This window comes from Psammomys obesus, unplaced genomic scaffold (assembly GCF_907164565.1).
Source record: "Psammomys obesus unplaced genomic scaffold, mPsaObe1.curated_primary_1811, whole genome shotgun sequence".
NCBI lineage: Eukaryota > Metazoa > Chordata > Mammalia > Rodentia > Muridae > Psammomys > Psammomys obesus.
In genome coordinates this window covers 32,834,541-32,854,124 of record NW_026587216.1, presented here as the reverse complement: position 1 = coordinate 32,854,124, position 19,584 = coordinate 32,834,541, and the positions used below count along the sequence as shown (strand labels likewise).

The 19,584-nt window shown below is 39.9% G+C and overlaps 1 protein-coding gene across 3 annotated transcripts in view; it reads left to right on the top strand.

The window, feature by feature from the left end:
- The window catches only part of Atp6v1h (ATPase H+ transporting V1 subunit H), a 93,931-nt gene extending 74,791 nt beyond the window's left edge, over positions 1-19,140 (top strand). For all 3 annotated transcript variants that reach the window (XM_055603334.1, XM_055603332.1, XM_055603333.1), the window contains one exon: positions 18,810-19,140. In XM_055603334.1, the coding sequence (XP_055459309.1) occupies positions 18,810-18,870 (61 nt within the window). In that variant the 3' untranslated portion in view covers positions 18,871-19,140. The remainder of the gene's footprint in view (positions 1-18,809) is intronic.
- Positions 19,141-19,584: the final 444 nt, after the last annotated feature.

Here is a 19,584-nt window from a genome sequence, read left to right as displayed (position 1 = left end):
AATACCCCTTTTTTCTCCTTCCCTAGTATATGACAGTTTATTTTTACTTTGGTAACTTGGAAGTTAGTGTTAGTATTTTCCTTTATCTTTTTTTTTTTTTTTTAAGATTTATTTATTTATACAGTATTCTGCCTGCATGTGTGCCTGCAAGGCAGCAGAGGGCACCATATCTCATTATAGATGGTTATGAGCCACCATGTGGTTGCTGGGAATTGAACTAAGGACCTTTGGAAGAATAGCCAGTGCTCTTAACTTCTGCGCCATCTCTCCAGTACCTCCTTTACCTTCTTTATAAATTGATTTTTATAGGAACATTAGAATTCAGTTGTGACCTTTATGTTTTGATGCAGCTTTTTCATTTTCACAGATATTTGTACCAGAAAATGAAAATTATGTAATGGTAATTTATTACTCTGTATTTATTACTAGAGTATCACATGAAATGTGAGCCTTCTGCAAGCCTCTCTTCAGGGGAAGAGCAGTCTGGATGCCTGTGTTGCTTGTCTGTATGCAACATGGTTATAGCTGCTGGTGTAGGCTGCCTTTCTGTTTACCTAAGAAGGGGTAGAGGATGCTTTGGTGTTTTTTGAGTCAGAATTTCACTCTGTAATTCAGGATAGTCTGGAACTTAGTATGTAGCCCAGGCAAGTTAGCCATGAACTTAACTGCTGTTCTGGTTCCATTTCCAAGTACTAGGATTGCAGGTACAAGCTCTCATGGCGGGTAGGTTTTTTTTTGGGTGTGTGTTTGGTTTCTCTTGCTCGCTTTCTTTCTTTCTTTCTTTCTTTCTTTCTTTCTTTCTTTCTTTCTTTCTCTCTTCCTTTCTTCCTTTTTTTCTCTCTCTCTTTCTTTCTTTAAAAAACTTCACTGAAATAGGCCCTGGGGTTCTATATATGCTTATTAATTTCATATTGTGATGTTCTCTGGGAATTGTTTACATTTATACCAAGGAAAAACTTTGTTTCTGTAATAAATTTAAATTTTTGAAGTATAATTTCAAGCTTTAAATTAAAGTGTAGATTAGATATTTATAAAATCATAGGAATAGGCCAATCATGAGTATTGATTTAGTCTGTTTTAAGAAGTTAAACTGTAAGTCTTTTAAAAATGTAGATTTAGATTTGAGTTTATATAAGATGGAGTCTAGAATTACACACCATGTGAAAATACTTAATGTTTTTCAATGTTTTAATTCACTTCACAGTTATCTCTTTGAAAGTCTTAGAAAGGCTATTATTTTTCTCCTTCCATCTGACATCTGTATGGAGTGGAGTAATGCGTTCCAGGACCCTAGTATAGGTAGGGTAAGGAGGGTGTGTCCTCGGCTGAGGAGAAGGCAGTTGGTATACATGAAGCCTCTGCTCAGGAGGTCTGGTACAGGCCGTTCTCCTAGCTGAGACCTAGCGCCTCATTATTCCCTATCCACAGTTGCCTTCTTCTTTTTTTCAAAGCTTTTAAAAGAATCTTTTATTTTTTAATATGTGCATTACAGGAAACAAAACACAAGAATGCAAGAACTAAGTCACCCAATCACAAGCAGCTCAGCTTGGTGTGTACTTCTAGATCATGCAAGTGTACATACACTTAGGTAACTGAGATTATACAGGAAGTACCATGCCTCCCCCACATTGTGAAAATTCAACAACTAAAAATTTGACACTACATAAGTATTTTGATAACGAAGAATACACCACGCCATCTCAATCTGTCAAGACAAAATTATAATCCTGGCTTCCTTGGTTATAAAAAAATTCAGAGGCAGCAGGCCTTTAGCTAGATGTACTGGTGAGGTTACTGCATTCCTCAGTGCTCAGCTTACGAGGAAACACAAAGCAACAGATCGCACTAAGTTCAGCATTCCTAAATTCATCATCAGATCTATATACTAACATACAAGGAAGGGGTGTCCCTGCTCAATAAATGTATTCCTATGGAGTAACTGGAATACACACCTATGGCAGGGACTCTCCGGATGCCTGTCTCAGCACAGCACTGCAGCTCTTACCCTGTGAGCCTCCCTCTGCCTCTCTAGTCAGTGTATCAACATGAATTAACTCACACTGTCCAGACATGGCTTAGCAATTCTATGTTCAAGAGGAACCTTTCTGTCAATTCTTCCATATTCATTAGCTATACTTTTAGGACATTTCTCCTTTAGGACATTTATAAAGTTCAGATGTGGAATAAACTCCATGCACAATAAACACAAGTATTTTGCCAGAAATGTACATATGGACCCCTAGGTTCAGCTGCAGAACATCCTCTGGACGTGGTGAGGGGATTAACAAAGGCCACGCCCAGAAGATAGCCCACCCAAAAGACTAGCAGGTTATTTAGTGATTGTTTTGATTCTTCTGACATCCTTTGGGCACTGGGACTTACCCTCTAACACCTGGCAACATTAGCTGAAATGCAAACCTAAGCAATGGCTAGCAGACCTGGGCCAACAGGAACAGTGTCTTTTTCTGAGTACTGTTCTTTACCCTTGCCTGTCACCATCACCTGCTAAAAGCATCTGCTCACCAAGTTTAACAACTCCATTTCCCCAGTTCCTATGAAATAACAACACTACTTAAAGGAGATGTTAGCCTCTGTTTTTACCATGTTGTGCATTTTTTACATTTATGAGTTAGTGTAGGCATGTGAGCACTTGTATGCCACTGTACTCGTGTGGAGGCTAAAAGGTTTATGAATTGGTTTTCTCCTATCATGTGGATCCTGGAGATCACACTCAGGTCATTAGCTTGTTGGTAAGCGCCTTTACCTGCTAAGCCACCCTACCAGTCCATCATGCACATTTTCCTACTGTTTTGAGACAAAGCTTATGTAGCCCTGGCTGGCCTGGAACTCAGAGATCCACCTTCCTCAGCCTAGAATTAAAGCCATATGTTACCAGAGTCTGTTATATACTTAAAGTGTAAGGATGACATGGTTCCAACAAACACTTCGTTTCCCCAGTATATGTACAGTGCAGTGAATAAACTGCCCACAAGACAAAGGCTTAGTTAGAAACTGTTTCTTCTGGTCTAGACACCCTTCCATTTCTCTCAACCCAGTGGTCAGTTTATGAAACTCATGTTTTTGTGGAAATATTAACAATTCCACTTCCTAAGCGGTTTTTTGTTTGTTTTGTTTTTCAAGACAGAGTTTCTCTGTGTAGCCTTGGCTGACCCAAGTGTTTTTAAGAAGAGTACTTTTCCTACAAACTTTAACACAATTTAAAAACATGTCTTGTCACTAACTCTACTTTGTTCCACACCGGCAGCCTCTTCATCTAGGAAGACTAGATGCTGCATACTTGGACTTGTCTGTCATTTGTATACACTATACACTGCAAAATAAGATGCACAGATATAAGGAGCAATGGCTAATCTTGCATTACCAAATTTACATCAGTGTTAGGCCCTTCATACATTTCTTTCTTCCTGACTCCCAAACCAGTGCAAGACTGCATTGCTCAGAAGCGGTTTTATCATTCTATTTTTAAGAGATAGCACTTACCATGAGTTTAACAGAGAACCTATGACATGTACCATTTATTATGCCTACCTTTAACATACTTTGTGCACTTCTAAACACCTAGGAGGACTAGCTGTTTCAGATGAGGACATAAATTTGTCCCCTATATACAGTGGTGTTGAAACCACACACATGTAACAATAGTTAGATCTCAAAGTGTCTTCGCATGAGAGCATTCTGGTCTTCAGCCCCTCTCCTGCATCATGTGACACAGGCACCTGCCACTTGGATGATACACTTTTACAATTCTTCAGAAGACAACCTTGCTATGAATTTTAACCCAAGTGTATGCAGAATGTGTGAGTTTACTAACTCTACTTTTGTTATATATTGGCAACCTTTTTAATAACTAGAGACTGTATATCAGAGGACTCTGTCCAGTATGTGCAATATATACAGAATAGCGAAATTAAGTGAGCTGCATACAGTGTACAGGGTGGCGGGTGAGCTGAACATGACTAGCGCACTGATGGACTCTTGCAGTTTCTTCCTGCCCACCTCCTCAGTCCACTGAGCAAGCACAGCTGGCACACTGTGCTCAGAGGTGGGCTAACAATTCTATTTCCAAACACAGTATTTTTCTAATGAAAAAACACTGCACAAATATTATTATTCTGCTACTTCTACCCTTGAATGTATCAAGCACTTTCAAATATCTAGAAAGACTAGGTGTTTCATATAAGAACTTAGCACATGACACTGATAAATAAAACTATATGCAAAGCAGTGGTTATTATCTGAGATATTTTCTCAATATAACCATTTGGGCTTTGACCCACATTCTTCCCCCTTCTCTCTGCCATGAAACCAGTAAACAAATATAGGTATATGTAATGCTTAGAAATAGCTGAACAAATTCCTATCCCCAAGTCATTTACAGAATAATCTTTTCTGTGATTTTAACAATGGACACCATGTGCTAATTTTACTACTTTGTCATACATTGGCAACCTCTTTAACATCTAGAGTCTAGATGTTGAAAATTTTAGACCTATTTGTCCATTATATACACTACACACACAGCAAAACGAAATGCAAATATACAGAAATGGCATCTGACAAGGTCCCATATAAACATGCTGCTACATGACCTTTGCTACCTCCCAGCTCCTCCTCCAAACCACTGTTCAGAGGGGTCGTAGTTCCACTCCCAGAAGACAGTGCTTCATGAATTTTAGCAAAAAGATATTTACAAAGTGATATTCATTTAACATAGGTTGGGCACTTATAAACATCTAGATAGATCAAGTAAGGACTGTTGTCCACTATGTACATAGCAGTCCAGTAAACGGCACACTTGGAACAAGAGTAATTAAAAACATTTAACACAAGAAGTACAAAATGTTTTGTTCTACTAACCCTACTTTGTCATACACTGGCAACCTCTTTAACATGTAGGGTGGCTAGATGCTGTAAATTAGGACTCCTTTGTCCTTTATATATACTATGTACAGAGCAAAGTCAAACAAAATGGGAAATGGTACGTTCTCCACACATAAGAGCACAGTGGCTTAGAGCTCTGCATTTCCTTTTCCTGGGAACCAGGGCACAAACACAATGCCAACTCAGGAGCGGTTTAGTTAATTCTTCCCTAGACAATTATTTCAAATAAATCCTGACCAAAAAAAAAAAAAAAAAAAAACCAACATATTTACATAATGTTTTACTACTACTTATAAATATGTCAGGCACTTCAGAGCTTCTAGGAAGACATTTCCAAAAAAAAAATACTTGACATTTCAAACACAAACACAGGGTGTGGTTAAGAAAGGAGGAATAAAATGCATACACAATACAATAGTTAGAATAAAAAAAAAGGCTCCAGACCTCTTCCTCCTCCTGCTGGGTCCCCTAACCTACTGAACAAACATGGCAAAGTGTCGCTCCTGTGGTCTTAGTAAAGGCGGCCTAAGCAATTCCATTTCAGTCATTCAAAGTCACTTCTAGAAGACATGCCTACTATTTTATTTATGTATTTATTTATTTTAAAGTTGACTGGACCCACTCTTGATTTCCTAACTGTATTTTACCCTGTGTCAGCAATCTGTACAGCTAGATATCCAGATTTAGCCAAAAGTCTTTATAAAAATGTCAGAGGAAGGTTGAGCTTTTTTATGTTATACACTGCCCTTCTGTGGCAGCGGGTAAATCTTCCTCAGTGTTTCCCACTGGCCGCATGTGGCTGTCCCATCCCGGCTTCTCAAAGGTGGAAGGAGGACCCTGAGGCCCTAGGATCGTTTCTCCCGCTGCTCTGCGGGTCTCTGCCCACCTTACTCCAGACCTCTGAGGCCTCTTTTCGCCCAGGTCTGAGGGCTCATCCATGGGACAGTGCCCTCCCAGCAGTGGCCCAGTGTTCCTGATGTTCCTTTGCAGACCCTCTAGCTCAGGCTGCAGAGGGCCCAAAGGGCCAACCTTGGTCTTCCAGTGACTGCCATTCTTTTCGCCATGCCACACCTGCTGCCACCCCGAGATGTTCTCAAAGGTCTGTTTGGGGCTTCTTCATGGTCCCAATGGAGTCCAGGAGGCTTCACGCAGGCCACCACCATCGTTGCACTTCCCTTGGCTGGGAAAGGGTTGCCGCAGGATGGAGGCTTGGCCATGTCAGTGGTCTTGGACTCCCGGTGTACGCTGGACTAGGACTGAGTCTACTCAACCAGAATAGGCCAGAGGCCTTCAGGGGTCGGGAGGCAAGAGGCTACATTCTGAAGCTTGCCGCATTCTCTGCCAGAACTGACTTGGTAGCTCTCCACAGTTGCATTCTTGATGCACACTTTGTCTTTTCAGTAGTGGTGAGTTACAGAGATGTGGCAAAAATACATAAAGGATAAACATTGATTCTAGGGAATCTTAGGATGTACTGCTGTTCATACGTGCAGTTTAACATCATAAAATGTCATCGTTTTTCTCCTACAGAATGGTTTTAAATGTAATCCTCTAATTCAGAAGCAACAGTGTGTGCATATGGACAGCTCAGGGCTTCAGGAAAGAAACACTGAATTTGAAGGTAGAGGATCTCCTGTAGAATTTTCTGTATGTGTTTCTAGATTATCTTCTAGTCTTGGGTCAAGCAGAATAAATTCTGAGTTGTTTCCCATTTTAGATAATTTATATATGTAGGAAAATTAATATAACAAAAATTCACAAGCCAAGGGCTTTATTTTCCTATGATTATGTTGTTAGAAGATTTTAAGTTATTATATAAATGTATAGCCATAAAGATAGTGGTTAGAATGGGTGCATATGAACTGAAAAGGGAGAAATCTTTAGATAATTGAATCACATTACCAAAGGATTCCATAGGATATCTTTAGGAATAAATATTTATTCTTTGATAATTTATGTATATGTATAATGTATTTTAATTGTATTCATCCTTCCATTCTCCTTTTTTATCTCCCGCCCACTTCTTCTGAAATCATTCTTTTTCCTGACACACCCATGTGACTTTTAGTAAAAATATTGAAACACCTCCAGATTTAACAATTTTTAGAATTAATTTAGAAACTATGCGCTCTTTTTGGGTACCTAGAGTTTTCTATGTTACCTTTTTTAAAAAAAATTTTTTTTATTTATTACAATTTTTTTACTTTGTATCCCACCTGTAGCCCCACCCGAATTCCCTCCCAAACCCATCCTCCCTGTCTCCCTCCCTCATCTCCTTCCATGTTCCTTCCCCAGTTCACTGACAGTAGAGGACCTCCTCCCCTTCCATCTGACCGTAGCTTATGAGGTATCATCAGGACTGTTTTTCATAATCTTCCTCTGTGGCCTGGTCAGGCTGTTCCCCTCTCCAGGGGAAGGTGATCAAAGAACCAGCCACTGAGTTCATGTCAGAGACAGCCCCTGTCCCCCTTATTAGGGTACCCACTTGGACACTGAGCTGCCACCAGCTACCTCTGTGCAAGGGGGTTCAGGTTATCTCCATGAATGGTCCTTGGTTGGAGTATCAGTCTCAGAAAAGACCCCTAGGCCCAGATTTTTTGGTTCTGTTGTTCTCCTTGTGGAGTTCCAGACCCTTCTAGGTCTATCTCCCCCTTCTTTCATAAGATTCCCTGGACTCTGCCCAAAGTTTGGCTATGAGTCTCAGCATGTTTTGATACCCTGCAGGGTAGAGTCTTTCAGAGGTCCTCTGTGGGTAGGCTCCTGTCTTGTTCCTTATTTTCACCTTCTTCCAATGTCTATCCCCTTTGCCTTTCTGAATGAACATTGAGAATCTTACCCAGGGTCCTCCTTCTTGCTTACTTTCTTTAGGGGCACAGAATTTTGTTGGTTTACCCTATATTATATGTCTAATATCACTTCTAAGTGAGTATATACCCTGTGTATCATTCTGCTTTTGGGATAGCTTTTGGGATAGCTCCCATCAAATTGCCAACACAATTCTTTACAGACCTGGAAAGAAAAATTCTCAACTTCGTATGGAATAACAAGAAACCGAGAATTGCTAAAACAATCCTCTACAATAAAAGATCTTCTGGAGGTATCTCCATCCCTGATCTCAAGCTGTACTATAGAGCAACAGTTATAAAAACTGCATGGTACTGGCATAGAAATAGAATGGTGGATCAATGGAATCGAACAGAAGACCCAGAAATAAACCCACACACTTACGGACACCTGATTTTTGACAAAGATGCCAAAACCGTACAATGGAGAAAAGATAGCATCTTCAACAAATGGTGCTGGTCCAACTGGATGTCTACATGTAGAAAAATGCAAATAGATCCATACTTATCACCCTGCACAAAACTGAAGTCCAAGTGGATCAAAGACCTCAACATAAAACCAGACATATTAAATCGGCTAGAAAAAAAAAGTGGGGAATACCCTAGAACTCATTGGTACAGGAGAAAACTTCCTGAACAGAACACCAACAGCACAGGCTCTAAGAGCAACAATCAATAAATGGGACCTCATGAAATTGAAAAGCTTCTGTAAAGCAAAGGACACCGTCATCAAAACAAAGCGACTGCCTACAGATTGGGAAAGAATCATCACCAACCCTTTATCTGACAGAGGACTCATATCCAGTATATATAAAGAACTAAACAAGCTGAAAAGCAGCAAACCAACTAATCCACTTAAAAAATGGGGAACAGAGCTAAAGAGAGAATTCTCTGTAGAGGAATATCGATTGACTTTTTTTTTGATACAAGGCTTTGACTTCCTTGGTTAGAGTTACAGCAAGGTACTTTTTGTTCTTTGTGCTTATTGTGAAGGGTGTGTTGTATCCCTAATTTCTTTCTCAGCCCATTTGTCTTCTGTATACAGGAGGGCTACTGATTTTTTTGAGTTAATTTTGTATCCAGCCAGGTTGCTGAAGGTGTTTATCAGCTGTAGGAGTTCCGTAGTAGAATTTTTGGGGTCACTCATGTATACTATCATATTATCTTCAAATAGGATACTTTGACTTCTTCCTTTCCAAACTGAATCCCCTTGATCTCCTTTATTTGTCTTATTTCTCTGTCAAGGACTTCAAGTACTATGTTGAAGAGATAAGGAGAGTGAGCAGCCTTGCCTTGTCCCTGATTTCAGTGGGATTGATTTAAGTTTCTGTCCATTTAGTTTGATGTTGGCTATAGGCTTGCTGTATATTGCCTTTACTATGTTTAGATAAGTGCCTTTCATCCCTGATCTCTCTTGGACTTTAAATACGAATGGGTGTTGGATTTTGTCAAATGCTTTTTTGGCATCTAAGGAGATGATCATGTGTTTTGTTTTGTTTGTTTTTTCCTTTTAATTTGTTTATATGGTAGAGTACATTCATGGATTTTCGTATATTGAACCACCCCTGCCTACCTGGGATAAAGCCCACTTGGTTATACTGGATGATATCTTTGATATGTTCTTGGATTTGGTTTGCAAGTATTTTGTTGAGTTTTTTTGTTTGTTTGTTTTTGTTTTTGTTTTTGCGTCGATGTTCATAAGGGAGATTGGCACATATCTAAACATAGTAAAGGCAATATACAGCAAGCCTATAGCCAACATCAAACTCAATGGAGAGAAACTTAAACTTAAATCAATCCCACTGAAATCAGGGACAAGACAAGGCTTCCCACTCTCTCCATACCTCTTCAACATAGTACTTGAAGTCCTAGCCAGAACAATAAGACAACTAAAGGAGATCAAGGGGATACAAATTGGAAAGGAAGAGGTCAAAGTGTCACTATTTGCAGATGATATGATAGTATATATGAGCGACCCCAAAAATTCAACCAGAGAACTCCTCCAGCTGATAAACACCTTCAGCAAAGTGGCAGGATACAAAATCAACTCAAAAAAATCAGAAGCCCTCCTGTATACCAAAGACAAAAGGGCCGAGAAAGAAATTAGGGAAACAACACCCTTCACAATAGCCACTAATAACATAAAGTACCTTGGGGTGAGACTAACCAAGCAAGTGAAAGACCTGTTTGAGAAAAACTTCAAGTCTCTGAAGAAATTGAAGAAGATATCAGAAGATGGAAAGACCTACTTAGTTCTTACCGAACAGCAAGCTAACAGGCTACTTCATAGCTTGGCTTCTTCCCACATTGGCTTGGCTCAGTTTGGGTGTGCCTTTCAAAATTCCGGGAGGAGAGAAGCTCCTTTGCTTCCAGCCTGGCCTGGGTATTGGTCAATATCAAATAGAAGGTGGCTGTTTTCTGGGTCTTTGCTGTGATGCAAATAAGACACATGCAATTGAGACTGCCCAAGGAGCCTCCTGAGCCTTAGATATGTTTCCTGCAAATTCTGTGCTTCTGTTTTTACTTCTTTCTGTGTGTCAGTAATAAACCTGCCCCAGGTAACTCTGGGAAGGTGGGCATTGCTACTGCTTTCAGCTAAGTCAATGCGCAGTGTTAGTAGACTGTCCAGATGTTCTTCCGGTTTCCTGAAATATCAGTCTCTGTAGTAATCATGCTAAAGATACAAACTATGAGCTTAAACTGTGTCTGCCTCTGTGTGGGGAAGGGTTTGAAGAGGGCACCTGCCCTGTCCAAAAGGTTTTAAGCCCCCACTCCCAAAGTTTCAGTTGTTTACAGTGAAAGAGGAATGACAGCTACTAATAAAGAGTTGTTAATTGTTTGCTAACAGTGCATTGAACACTTGTTACATCAGCTTCCCTCTGTTAGACCATAGTTTCTTAAATTACACACTGATGACACTGTTTTCCTCAAGCAGATTTCAGTGATCTAGACATATAGCTTATGAAGTAGGTATATAGCCAAACATTTACTGATAGTAAGCCATAAAGAAGTTTGTTTCAAAACAATTATTTGGCATATAAATGGTTTTACCTTTTAATAAAGATGGAACATTTTCATACTAAAGAGTTTGGTATACTTTTAAATTTTCACATAAAATGGAATAAATCTTGGCTAAATATTTGGCACTCTGGGGCATGAAGATTATTCAACATTTTTCAGAATGATGAATATTTTTGTTTCATAAACATCAGTGCTGAGATTATCACATCTCATAAATACATACACAAAATGGCAGATGTATATATTTAGGACCATTTTAGGAACTGTTGGAAATTCTGTTTTAAATACAGCCACAATTAATTTATTGTCATTCATTTATTTTTGTGTGAAATTCAAGTCAGCCACCCAAATAGTTTTAAAATTAAACATTGTAACAGTGTGTCTCTTGCCAAGCAGGTTTACTCACTCCAGAAATTGAACCCAGGATTAGATCAAGTAATGATCTAATCTTTGGTGAGCCAATGAAGTTTTGTGTGTGCACATGGGGTGGGGGTAGTGTCTTAGGGTTGCTACACCTTGGCCAAAAGCAACTCGGGAAGGAGAAGGTTTGTTTGCCTTAAGCTTCCATGTCACTGTTCCTCAGGGAAGGAGGTGAGGGCAGGAACTTAGAGGGGAGCTGATGCCGAGGATGGTGCTGCTTACTGGCTTGCTTCTCATGGTTTGCTCAGCCTGCTTTCCTCTAGAAAAAAATCCAGGCCAACCTTCTTAGGGATGGTACCACCCACAGTGGGCTGGGCCGTCTACATCATCACTAATTAAGAAAATGCCCAACTGGCTTACATAGAATCTGATTTAATGGAGGAATTTTTTTCAACTGAGGTTCCCTACGCTCAGATGAGACTAGCTTTTTGAAGATTGAAATAAAAACTAGCCAGAACAAGGGGATCACTAAGAGGAGTATGGCTGAGGGGCTACTTTTCAGGAAAAGAAATGACTCAAGCAGTTGCCATCAACGGAAGTCCACCATACCATAGATGAAGACTGATGAAAGCTGCATCCCAGAGCTCTGCACAACTTGTAAGCAGCTGGCCAGGTTCCAGAGTTTCCTCAAAAGGGTGGGCAGGTCAGAGTCTCTTCTAGCAGTTGTTGACCTCTTAAAAACTAGGGAGAGGCCTTCAAGAATCATGCAAGGTTCTGCTCTTCCAGAAAGGTGATTTGTTTACCATCAGTCTTGTAAGTTCCCTCCTTCTGGAGGGGATGTTTCAGTTCAGAGGAAACTGCTACATAACGAAGGAAAGATAGGAAGAGCTGAGACTGGTATGGTGGAGAGCCTTTCTTGACACTTTTTCCTGAGAACTTTACATAAAAGGGTGCCATGAAAAGTGTGCACCCCAGTGTCATCTGCCCTGACCTATGGCAATTGGAAAGCAGGTGGAGTGATATAGAGATAAGTGTAGTATGCCTGAACAGTAATGTGGGCAATTCTGATTTGGAGTTAGAGGTTTTCAGTATTATTGTGGGAATCTGGATGAAGAATAGAATTTGAGTATCAGTGAAGTGCTCATTTCTGGAGACATACTGAGTTTGGTTTACATTCAATGAGAAATCTCAGATAGACATACAGGCTTGAAGTTGAGAACTAAATTAGGAACTAGTGAAGTGAGTGCTGAAGTCATGGTGACAGTAAGATTGTATAGAGTATGGCTTATCTGGGAAGTCTGGGGGTGAATTTCTTGAAGTTGTCCGCAGGGAGGGAAGGAGCCATGCTTTCTCTCATGTTTTTAAGAGGGGTGTTTGATCTACAGAAGGTTAACATTACTATCAGAGAAAAGTAGAAACATAAAAGGCAGATAAAAGAGTAGGTATTTGTTTTAGTTAGGGTTTCTATTTCTGCAATAAAGACCATGGCCAAAACCAACTTGGAGAGAAAAATAATTATTTCAGCTTAGTTTTAGTCCATTGTGAAGGGAAGTTAGAGAAGGAAATCAAGACAAAACCAGAAAGCATGAAGTGAAGTGGAAGCCATGGGGAAATGCTGCTTACTGGCATTCTTGCCATAGCTTGCACAACCTCCTTTTTTATACAGCCCAGGACCTTCTGTCTATGGGTGTACCACCAACAGTGAGCTGGGTTCTCACATCAATCGTTACTCAAGAAAATGTCTCACAGGATTACCTACAGACCAATGTGAAAGAGGCATTTTCTCAGTTGAAGTTGCCTTTTCCAGGTAACTCTAGCCTGGAGCCGATAAACCATTCAGAACAATTGATCCTTCGACAACTTAACACACTAACACATCACTATTCAACGGTAACCTTTCCTTTCTTATTCATCCATAAGATCACATATTGGTACTAATATCACAATACAAAATATAAATGACTTTAAGAGTCCCACGGTCTTTTAAAATATTACAACACTTAAAATTTAGTCTCTTTGAAATATCCAGTTTCTTGGGGTTGGGGATTTAGCTCAGTGGTAGAGTGCTTCAAGTGCAAGGCCCTGGGTTCGGTCCTCAGCTCTGGGGGAAAAAAAAAAAGACAAAATAACAAAAAGACCAAAAATTTAAAAAAAGGCAACTGAAATATACAGTTTCTTAACTCTAGGTTCCTGTAAAATAAATAGTTCAATACTTTCTTACTCCAGGAAGGAAGAATCAGTCGGTGGACCTAGTCACATGACTAAAACCAAAGTCCAGAAGTGTGAAATCTTAGTATCAGACGTATTGGACTCGTGATCTTCTTGGGTTCCAAAAGACTTGAGCAGCTCTAGCTCCGTGGCTCTGCCATACATAGCACAAATAGTGTGTCAAATGGCTCAGGCTGGCTCCACTCCACTCCATAGTGGCTGCTATTCTAGGTGGTCATCCCATAATGTTAGTATCTCCACCGGGGTTTTCACTGCAACTGGCCTGTACTTGAACTGGTATCCTCCTCTGGGCTTTCTTCAGGGACTCTCAGTCTGCCACGTGGTATAAGCCTCATCTTCTCTCCATGACGTCTTTAGTCCTGGGGCTTCACTGACAATCTCTCCTAGCTGTCTGCTAGTATCAGAGCTTCAGCTGCTCCCCAAGAGCCCTTTCTATACTTTCAGAACAAGAACCTGGGAGACTGACACATTACCAACCAAGCTTGGCTGCTATACAAAGTGCAGTGTTGGCCCCTTCTCTCCCACAGTTTCTGTGTACTGAGCTGAGGAAACACTTCCAGGAGTTTCTTTTTGCCTCATTGGTGGCTGTCTCTTCTTTTAGTTTATTTTTTTTTACTTTTACTTTGTTTTTTAAATTAAATTTTTATTTTTTTTACATTAATTACATTTTATTTGCTTTGTATCCCCGCTGTAGCCCTGTCCCCTATCCCCTCCCAATCGCATCCTCCCTCCCTCATCTCCTCCCATGCCCCTCTCCAAGTCCACTGATAGAGGAGGTCCTACTCCCCTTCCATCTGACCCTAGCTTATCAGGTCTCATCAGGACTGGCTGTAATGTCCTCTTCTATGGCCTGGCAAGGCTGCCCCTTTTCTCTTCTTAACTAGAGCTAAGCTTCAGCATTAGCTAACCAGATTGATTGTCCCAGGACAGCTTGGTTGTTATTTCTTGTTAATCACAGCCGAATTTTTAGCCCAAGCTGACCAGAATTGCAATTTATTATTTCAAAATATTGAATAGCTACAAGACTCTCAAACTTCCCCTAAAACTTGACAAGCTAGGCCTCCTGTCACGTGCACTGCTCTCATCATTATATCTCAGGTTCCCGCAAGAAGCCCTGTAAGCTCTGATGAATGGCTTTTTCTTGGCTCAGAATTTTAATATCCTTCAACAATTGTCCCCCTAAACAACATGGTCAAGTCTGTCATAGTACCCCACTCTGATAGCAATTTTGTTTTAGTTCTATTGCTGTGATGAAACACCATGACTAAAAGCAACTCTGGGAGGAAAGGGTTTATTAAATAATCTTACAACTCTCAAGTCATTCATACTCAATGACTGAGGAAAGTCAGGGCAGGAATCCAGAGGCAGGAAGTAAACCAGAGGCCATGAGGAATGGTGTTTACTGGCTTGTTCTCTGTGGCTTACTGCTTTCTTACAGAACTCAGGACCACCTGTGCAGGGGAGGCACCACTCACAATCTCAATCATTGCTCAGAAAAATACCCCTGCATATTTGTGTGTAGGTCAATCTGATGGAGGCACTTTCTTAACTGAGGTTCCTTTTCCCAGATAAATCTAGTTTGTGCCAACTTAGCAAACCAACTAGCACAGTATTACATAGGAAGAACAGTGAACTCTCAAAAGAAGTGTCAGGAAATTTGGTGTAAAACCAGTAACGTGGTATTAGAGAAGCAAAGAAAAAGTATATTTGAGGAAGGACTTTGAAGTGAGCAGTGTTAAAAGAAAGCTGAGGAAACAAGAAAAAGAGGTCCATGGAAGCATGAATGACTTAGACCAGTCAGGGCACTCATGCTGGGCATTTCTTCATTAGAGCATTGAGGTAGTAAGAGGAGGATTCTTCTGGTAGATGCTGGATTTGTGTTATCATTTATTTTAAGATAGACGTTTAAGTGTTGCAGAAGTGATTTAGAATGGGAGAAGTGGAAGAATTCAAGGCTAGGTAATTAAAAAATGGAAAGTCCAAGTGTGGCAGTGGGATTCTTAAACAGGAAAAGACACAAGTGGGCATCCTCTACCAGTAAATGAGAAGTTTCTTTTCCAGTAATTTTAATAGATGAAACATCTGTCTGGGGTAAGTTTTAGAAAATATTTATTAAAATGTATTTATAAATTGAGGTTGGGTAGATGGAGTATCCAGTCCACACCACATGTTGTTTTCTTCATAACTAAACATTTTAACTTTTTGTGTTCAAACTTGCAACTTGGGGGTTGGAAATGATACCAAATAATAAGTAGTAAGCAACAGTTCTCTATGGATACACAGCGTATTCTTCAATCCCTGTTTCTTACTGTGTGGGTGGAGTGGGCAGTCCTATTCAAGGCATTGGGAAGGATAGGATTAGCATAAATGAGATATACCTGCCTGGGGCATAATATATGCCCTTCTCATGTTCATTGACAAGAAGCCTGGCCATAAGGATGGTTAGAATGTTACCCAAATTCTCTAACTTATGGGTCTTAGCTTAGAACCTAGATCTGTGTATCTCAAATTCTGGATGTGCTTTGCATCTTTAGTAAGATTCCTGGAACTCATGGATGTGTGTTGCTTGTACCCACCCTAACCCAAGTGCTCTTTAGTGCAGGTGGCTATGGTTGTGGAGCACTCTCATGTTGTCATCGCCATGACTGTTTATTCCCTACATCTCCATTCCCTTCCACACACCCTTGCCATTTTTATTTTCTATTATCATCATCAGGGTGTTATTTTGCCGCTTTCTCCATTTGTCTCCTCCTACACCTGGTTTTTGTGAAGAAGGTTAACTGTGTGCAGGTCATGCTCAGCAATCAGCTGCTTTCATAAGGCCTGAACTAATGCTGTTTAATGGTCAGCCCCAGTAGGTTGATAGCCTGGCCTTCTATCCTGTTTTAAATCATTGCCTGCTTTTCTCAGCTCTTTGTTGATGGAAAGAGATGCCTTTCTATCCCCATTTCCTGGTGTGACTTTAGCTTTAGGATAATGGCTTTGTCACCTCCGAAAGGAAAGTAACCTGGCCTTCTCTATGATAAACAAAAGATTTCTAGGGAAATACGAACTCTGCAGGAGTTAAGCACCTTTCCAGATGTTTTTAGAAGTAAGCAGGATATGAATTGTGAGTACATTAGTCAGGTAAATAAAGATGTTAGCCTAGACTTTTTCAAGTGTGAGTGATTTCTGGCTCATTAAATCACTTTGATTGTTATGTCACTTGACTTTAGAGTTATGAAAGCTAATTATACAACTTTAATCAATGTAGTTAAATATCTTTAAAATGATACCAAACTTATCTCTAGTCCCTGACAATGACTGATTCAGCTCCTGGATCATGAGTATCTGAGATCTTTGACTTATAAAGCCTGGTAGCCCTCTGGAACTCTGTCAACACCTAGGGCCTTCCATTTCTTGCCTTTCTTCCCCCTCTTTTTAAAACTTATTTTTAATTTATATACTTTACATCCCAGTTATAGTTTCTCCCTTCTCTCCTCCTAATGACTCCCTCCCACCTACTTAACCCTATCCCTTCTCCCCTTGTCCCCCTCCCCCAATTCACCCCAGCACATCAAGTCACATCAGGACTAAGCTCTTCTTTATCCACTAGGGCCACTATTAAGAGCCTTCTGTTCTTTAGCTACAATTCTCAACCCTCTCTTGCCTTTTTACTTCTGCTCTTCTTAGTTGTTTCTGTCATTGCTGGGCCACTATCTGTCAATTTTACAAAATTTTGCAGTAACTTCTGCTGCTATAGTACCCTTCTTTCACATCATATTGGTAGCTAAGCTCACACCACTAAAGAGATCAAAAAGTAGAGAATAGGTCACTTGAGAGAATTATTGAGCCTAATATTCTACCACCAGTGTAGCTAGTAAGATGCCACTGCTAAGGTGATCTAATAGCCTTATAGTCAAAAAAGAGTATTTGTATCAACTAGAGAAGACCTTTGTGTAAATAAATGAAAGGCTGTTCATATTTGTTATAATGTTGTCTCTTGTGGCTTTAGTCACATTAGACAACCAGTGGGCCATCAGGGGATATATTTTCTCTTTGACCTGGGTGGACATGATTAAAGAGTCTTGTAGATTACAATGATACTTGTGATCATGAAGATCTCAGCATAAGCTCTTTCAAAATCATCCCTTTATTTATATTAGACATGAATACTTTGCTGGAAATAATAACCTCATTGTATACATATGTCAGAGTAGTTCCTCACATCACAAGAATAATAGTACATGCTTTAACACCCAAAATCAATGAGTCAGTTTTAAGAATTAAGGACAAAAACCGACAACAAAGCACTTTTATATGCCACCCAAAGATGGTTTCCTGGTGGTACTCACTCAAGCAGTGGTTGATGTAGTAGAGCCAGGAAGAATGTGCCTCCTGTTCCCTTGTCGGGCAGTGTGCTTCACACACAATGTCTGCGCTAGTCCTTGTGGAAAGATGTACTCTACAGCCTCAGAATGATTGCCATAGGAGAGAGCTCTAGTGCAAACCAATCTCTCGATTCCAAACTGAAGCTGTTTTCTTTTTTACTGGAGGAAATAAAAATTTAGGAGTCTTTAAAAATAGTTTCTTTTCCTTATTTGTTAATTGTGAAAAAAAAAAAGTTGGGCCCTTCTCAGGGGATGGTTGGGGGCGGGAGGAGAGAGGAACATACCCACACCCTCTGTTGCAGTGCTTCTCACGTGTGATGTGTGGTCTTTAAGCTAAGATACACATATTGCAGGTGCATGTTTAAGTTCTTTCTCACAGGTAAACTTAAACTAAAAGTGACTATGTAGCTCAAGCTAGTTTTGAACTAACAATTTTTCTGCCTTTGCCTACTGAGTGCTATGATTGTAGGCTTGTCCCTCTATGACCAGCTCTATAACCAGTTTTATTCTTGAAGGATCTAAACAGTTTGGAGACTATCACTCTGAGTCATTTGGCCCATATGTAGAATGAGAAAACTGCTCCGTAGCCTGTTTTAGCTGTGTGTTCAATACTGTGGTCTTTGTGTAGGTTTAAGGATGTTCCAGTGCATAGCAAGAGGTTACAACAGTAGCTCCTGTTAGAGTTCTGTCTTTTGATTTTGTTGTTATGATGTTGTTTTCATTGCCCTGGGTTTACTCCAGGCTGTCCATGTGAGCATTTTCTAACACTACAAGACTTAATTTTCATGTATGAGGAAGTCTCTTGGAATCATAAGTTGGTTGCTAAATTCAGACTGCAGAAGTGGTAACAAGTCCTTTATGTGAACAGGGAGAACCCTCCAGTCCCATTGCATGAAGACCTACCATCTGTGAGCTCCATGGCCTGTTTGTATGTGAAAATAGGAAGCATTCCTGTAGCATGGGGGCTTTTAAAAGTTGGAAAAGTGTAGGTTCCGGGGATTATTTTATTAATGTTTTGAGTCTTGACGGTGATTCTCTGTATTGAAATCCTAATATGTCATGTTACTGTGTTCTTGTTTTCTAGGGAATATCTTGGTAAACAGCTCCAGTCAGAGCAGCCTCAGACTGCTGCTGCCCGTAGCTGAGCGGACATCTTCAGCCTCTCTGCACATCCAATGGACCACTGGAGTGAGAACCTCAGTCCTTAGTGTCAAAAATGAATAATTTTTAATGCTATTTCTGTTGTATAGCTTTTCCCAATGGTAACTCCTGGAGGAATAAAAGTGTTTGCTTGTTAAGTTGTATAAAAGTAGGTGCTGTCTGCATCGAGGGAAATATTACTGTTACTTATATTGCTTATTTCTGTATTTATTGTTCTCTGGAAATGAATATAATTAAAGGTTTCTCACTCCAAACATGTTCTTTCATTTTGCTTATTCCTATTGTAGATTTTGAATGAAAGTCACTATTTACAGTATTTCTAATCAAAGTTGGAAGAATTATTCCCAAGTGATGATGGGAAGTAAAAGTTTTGAAAGGAATACTGATATCTCTCTCTCTCTCTCTCTCATACATACACACACACTTTTACATTCTACACCTATACAATATTACATCACTTAATCACAGGTATGCCCTGAGAAATACATCTGTAGACAATTTAGTCTTTTTGCAAATATTATTACAGAGTACATGTACATACCTGCTCTTGACTTGGACAGTAAAAGGTGGATAAGGCTTCTGCTAGTACAGTATGGGAGACTTTTACAGTAAACTTTTTTGATAAATACGATTATACTCTAATGACAGAAATAGTAAATAAATAGATAGCATGGCTGTTACCATTATTAAGTGTTGTG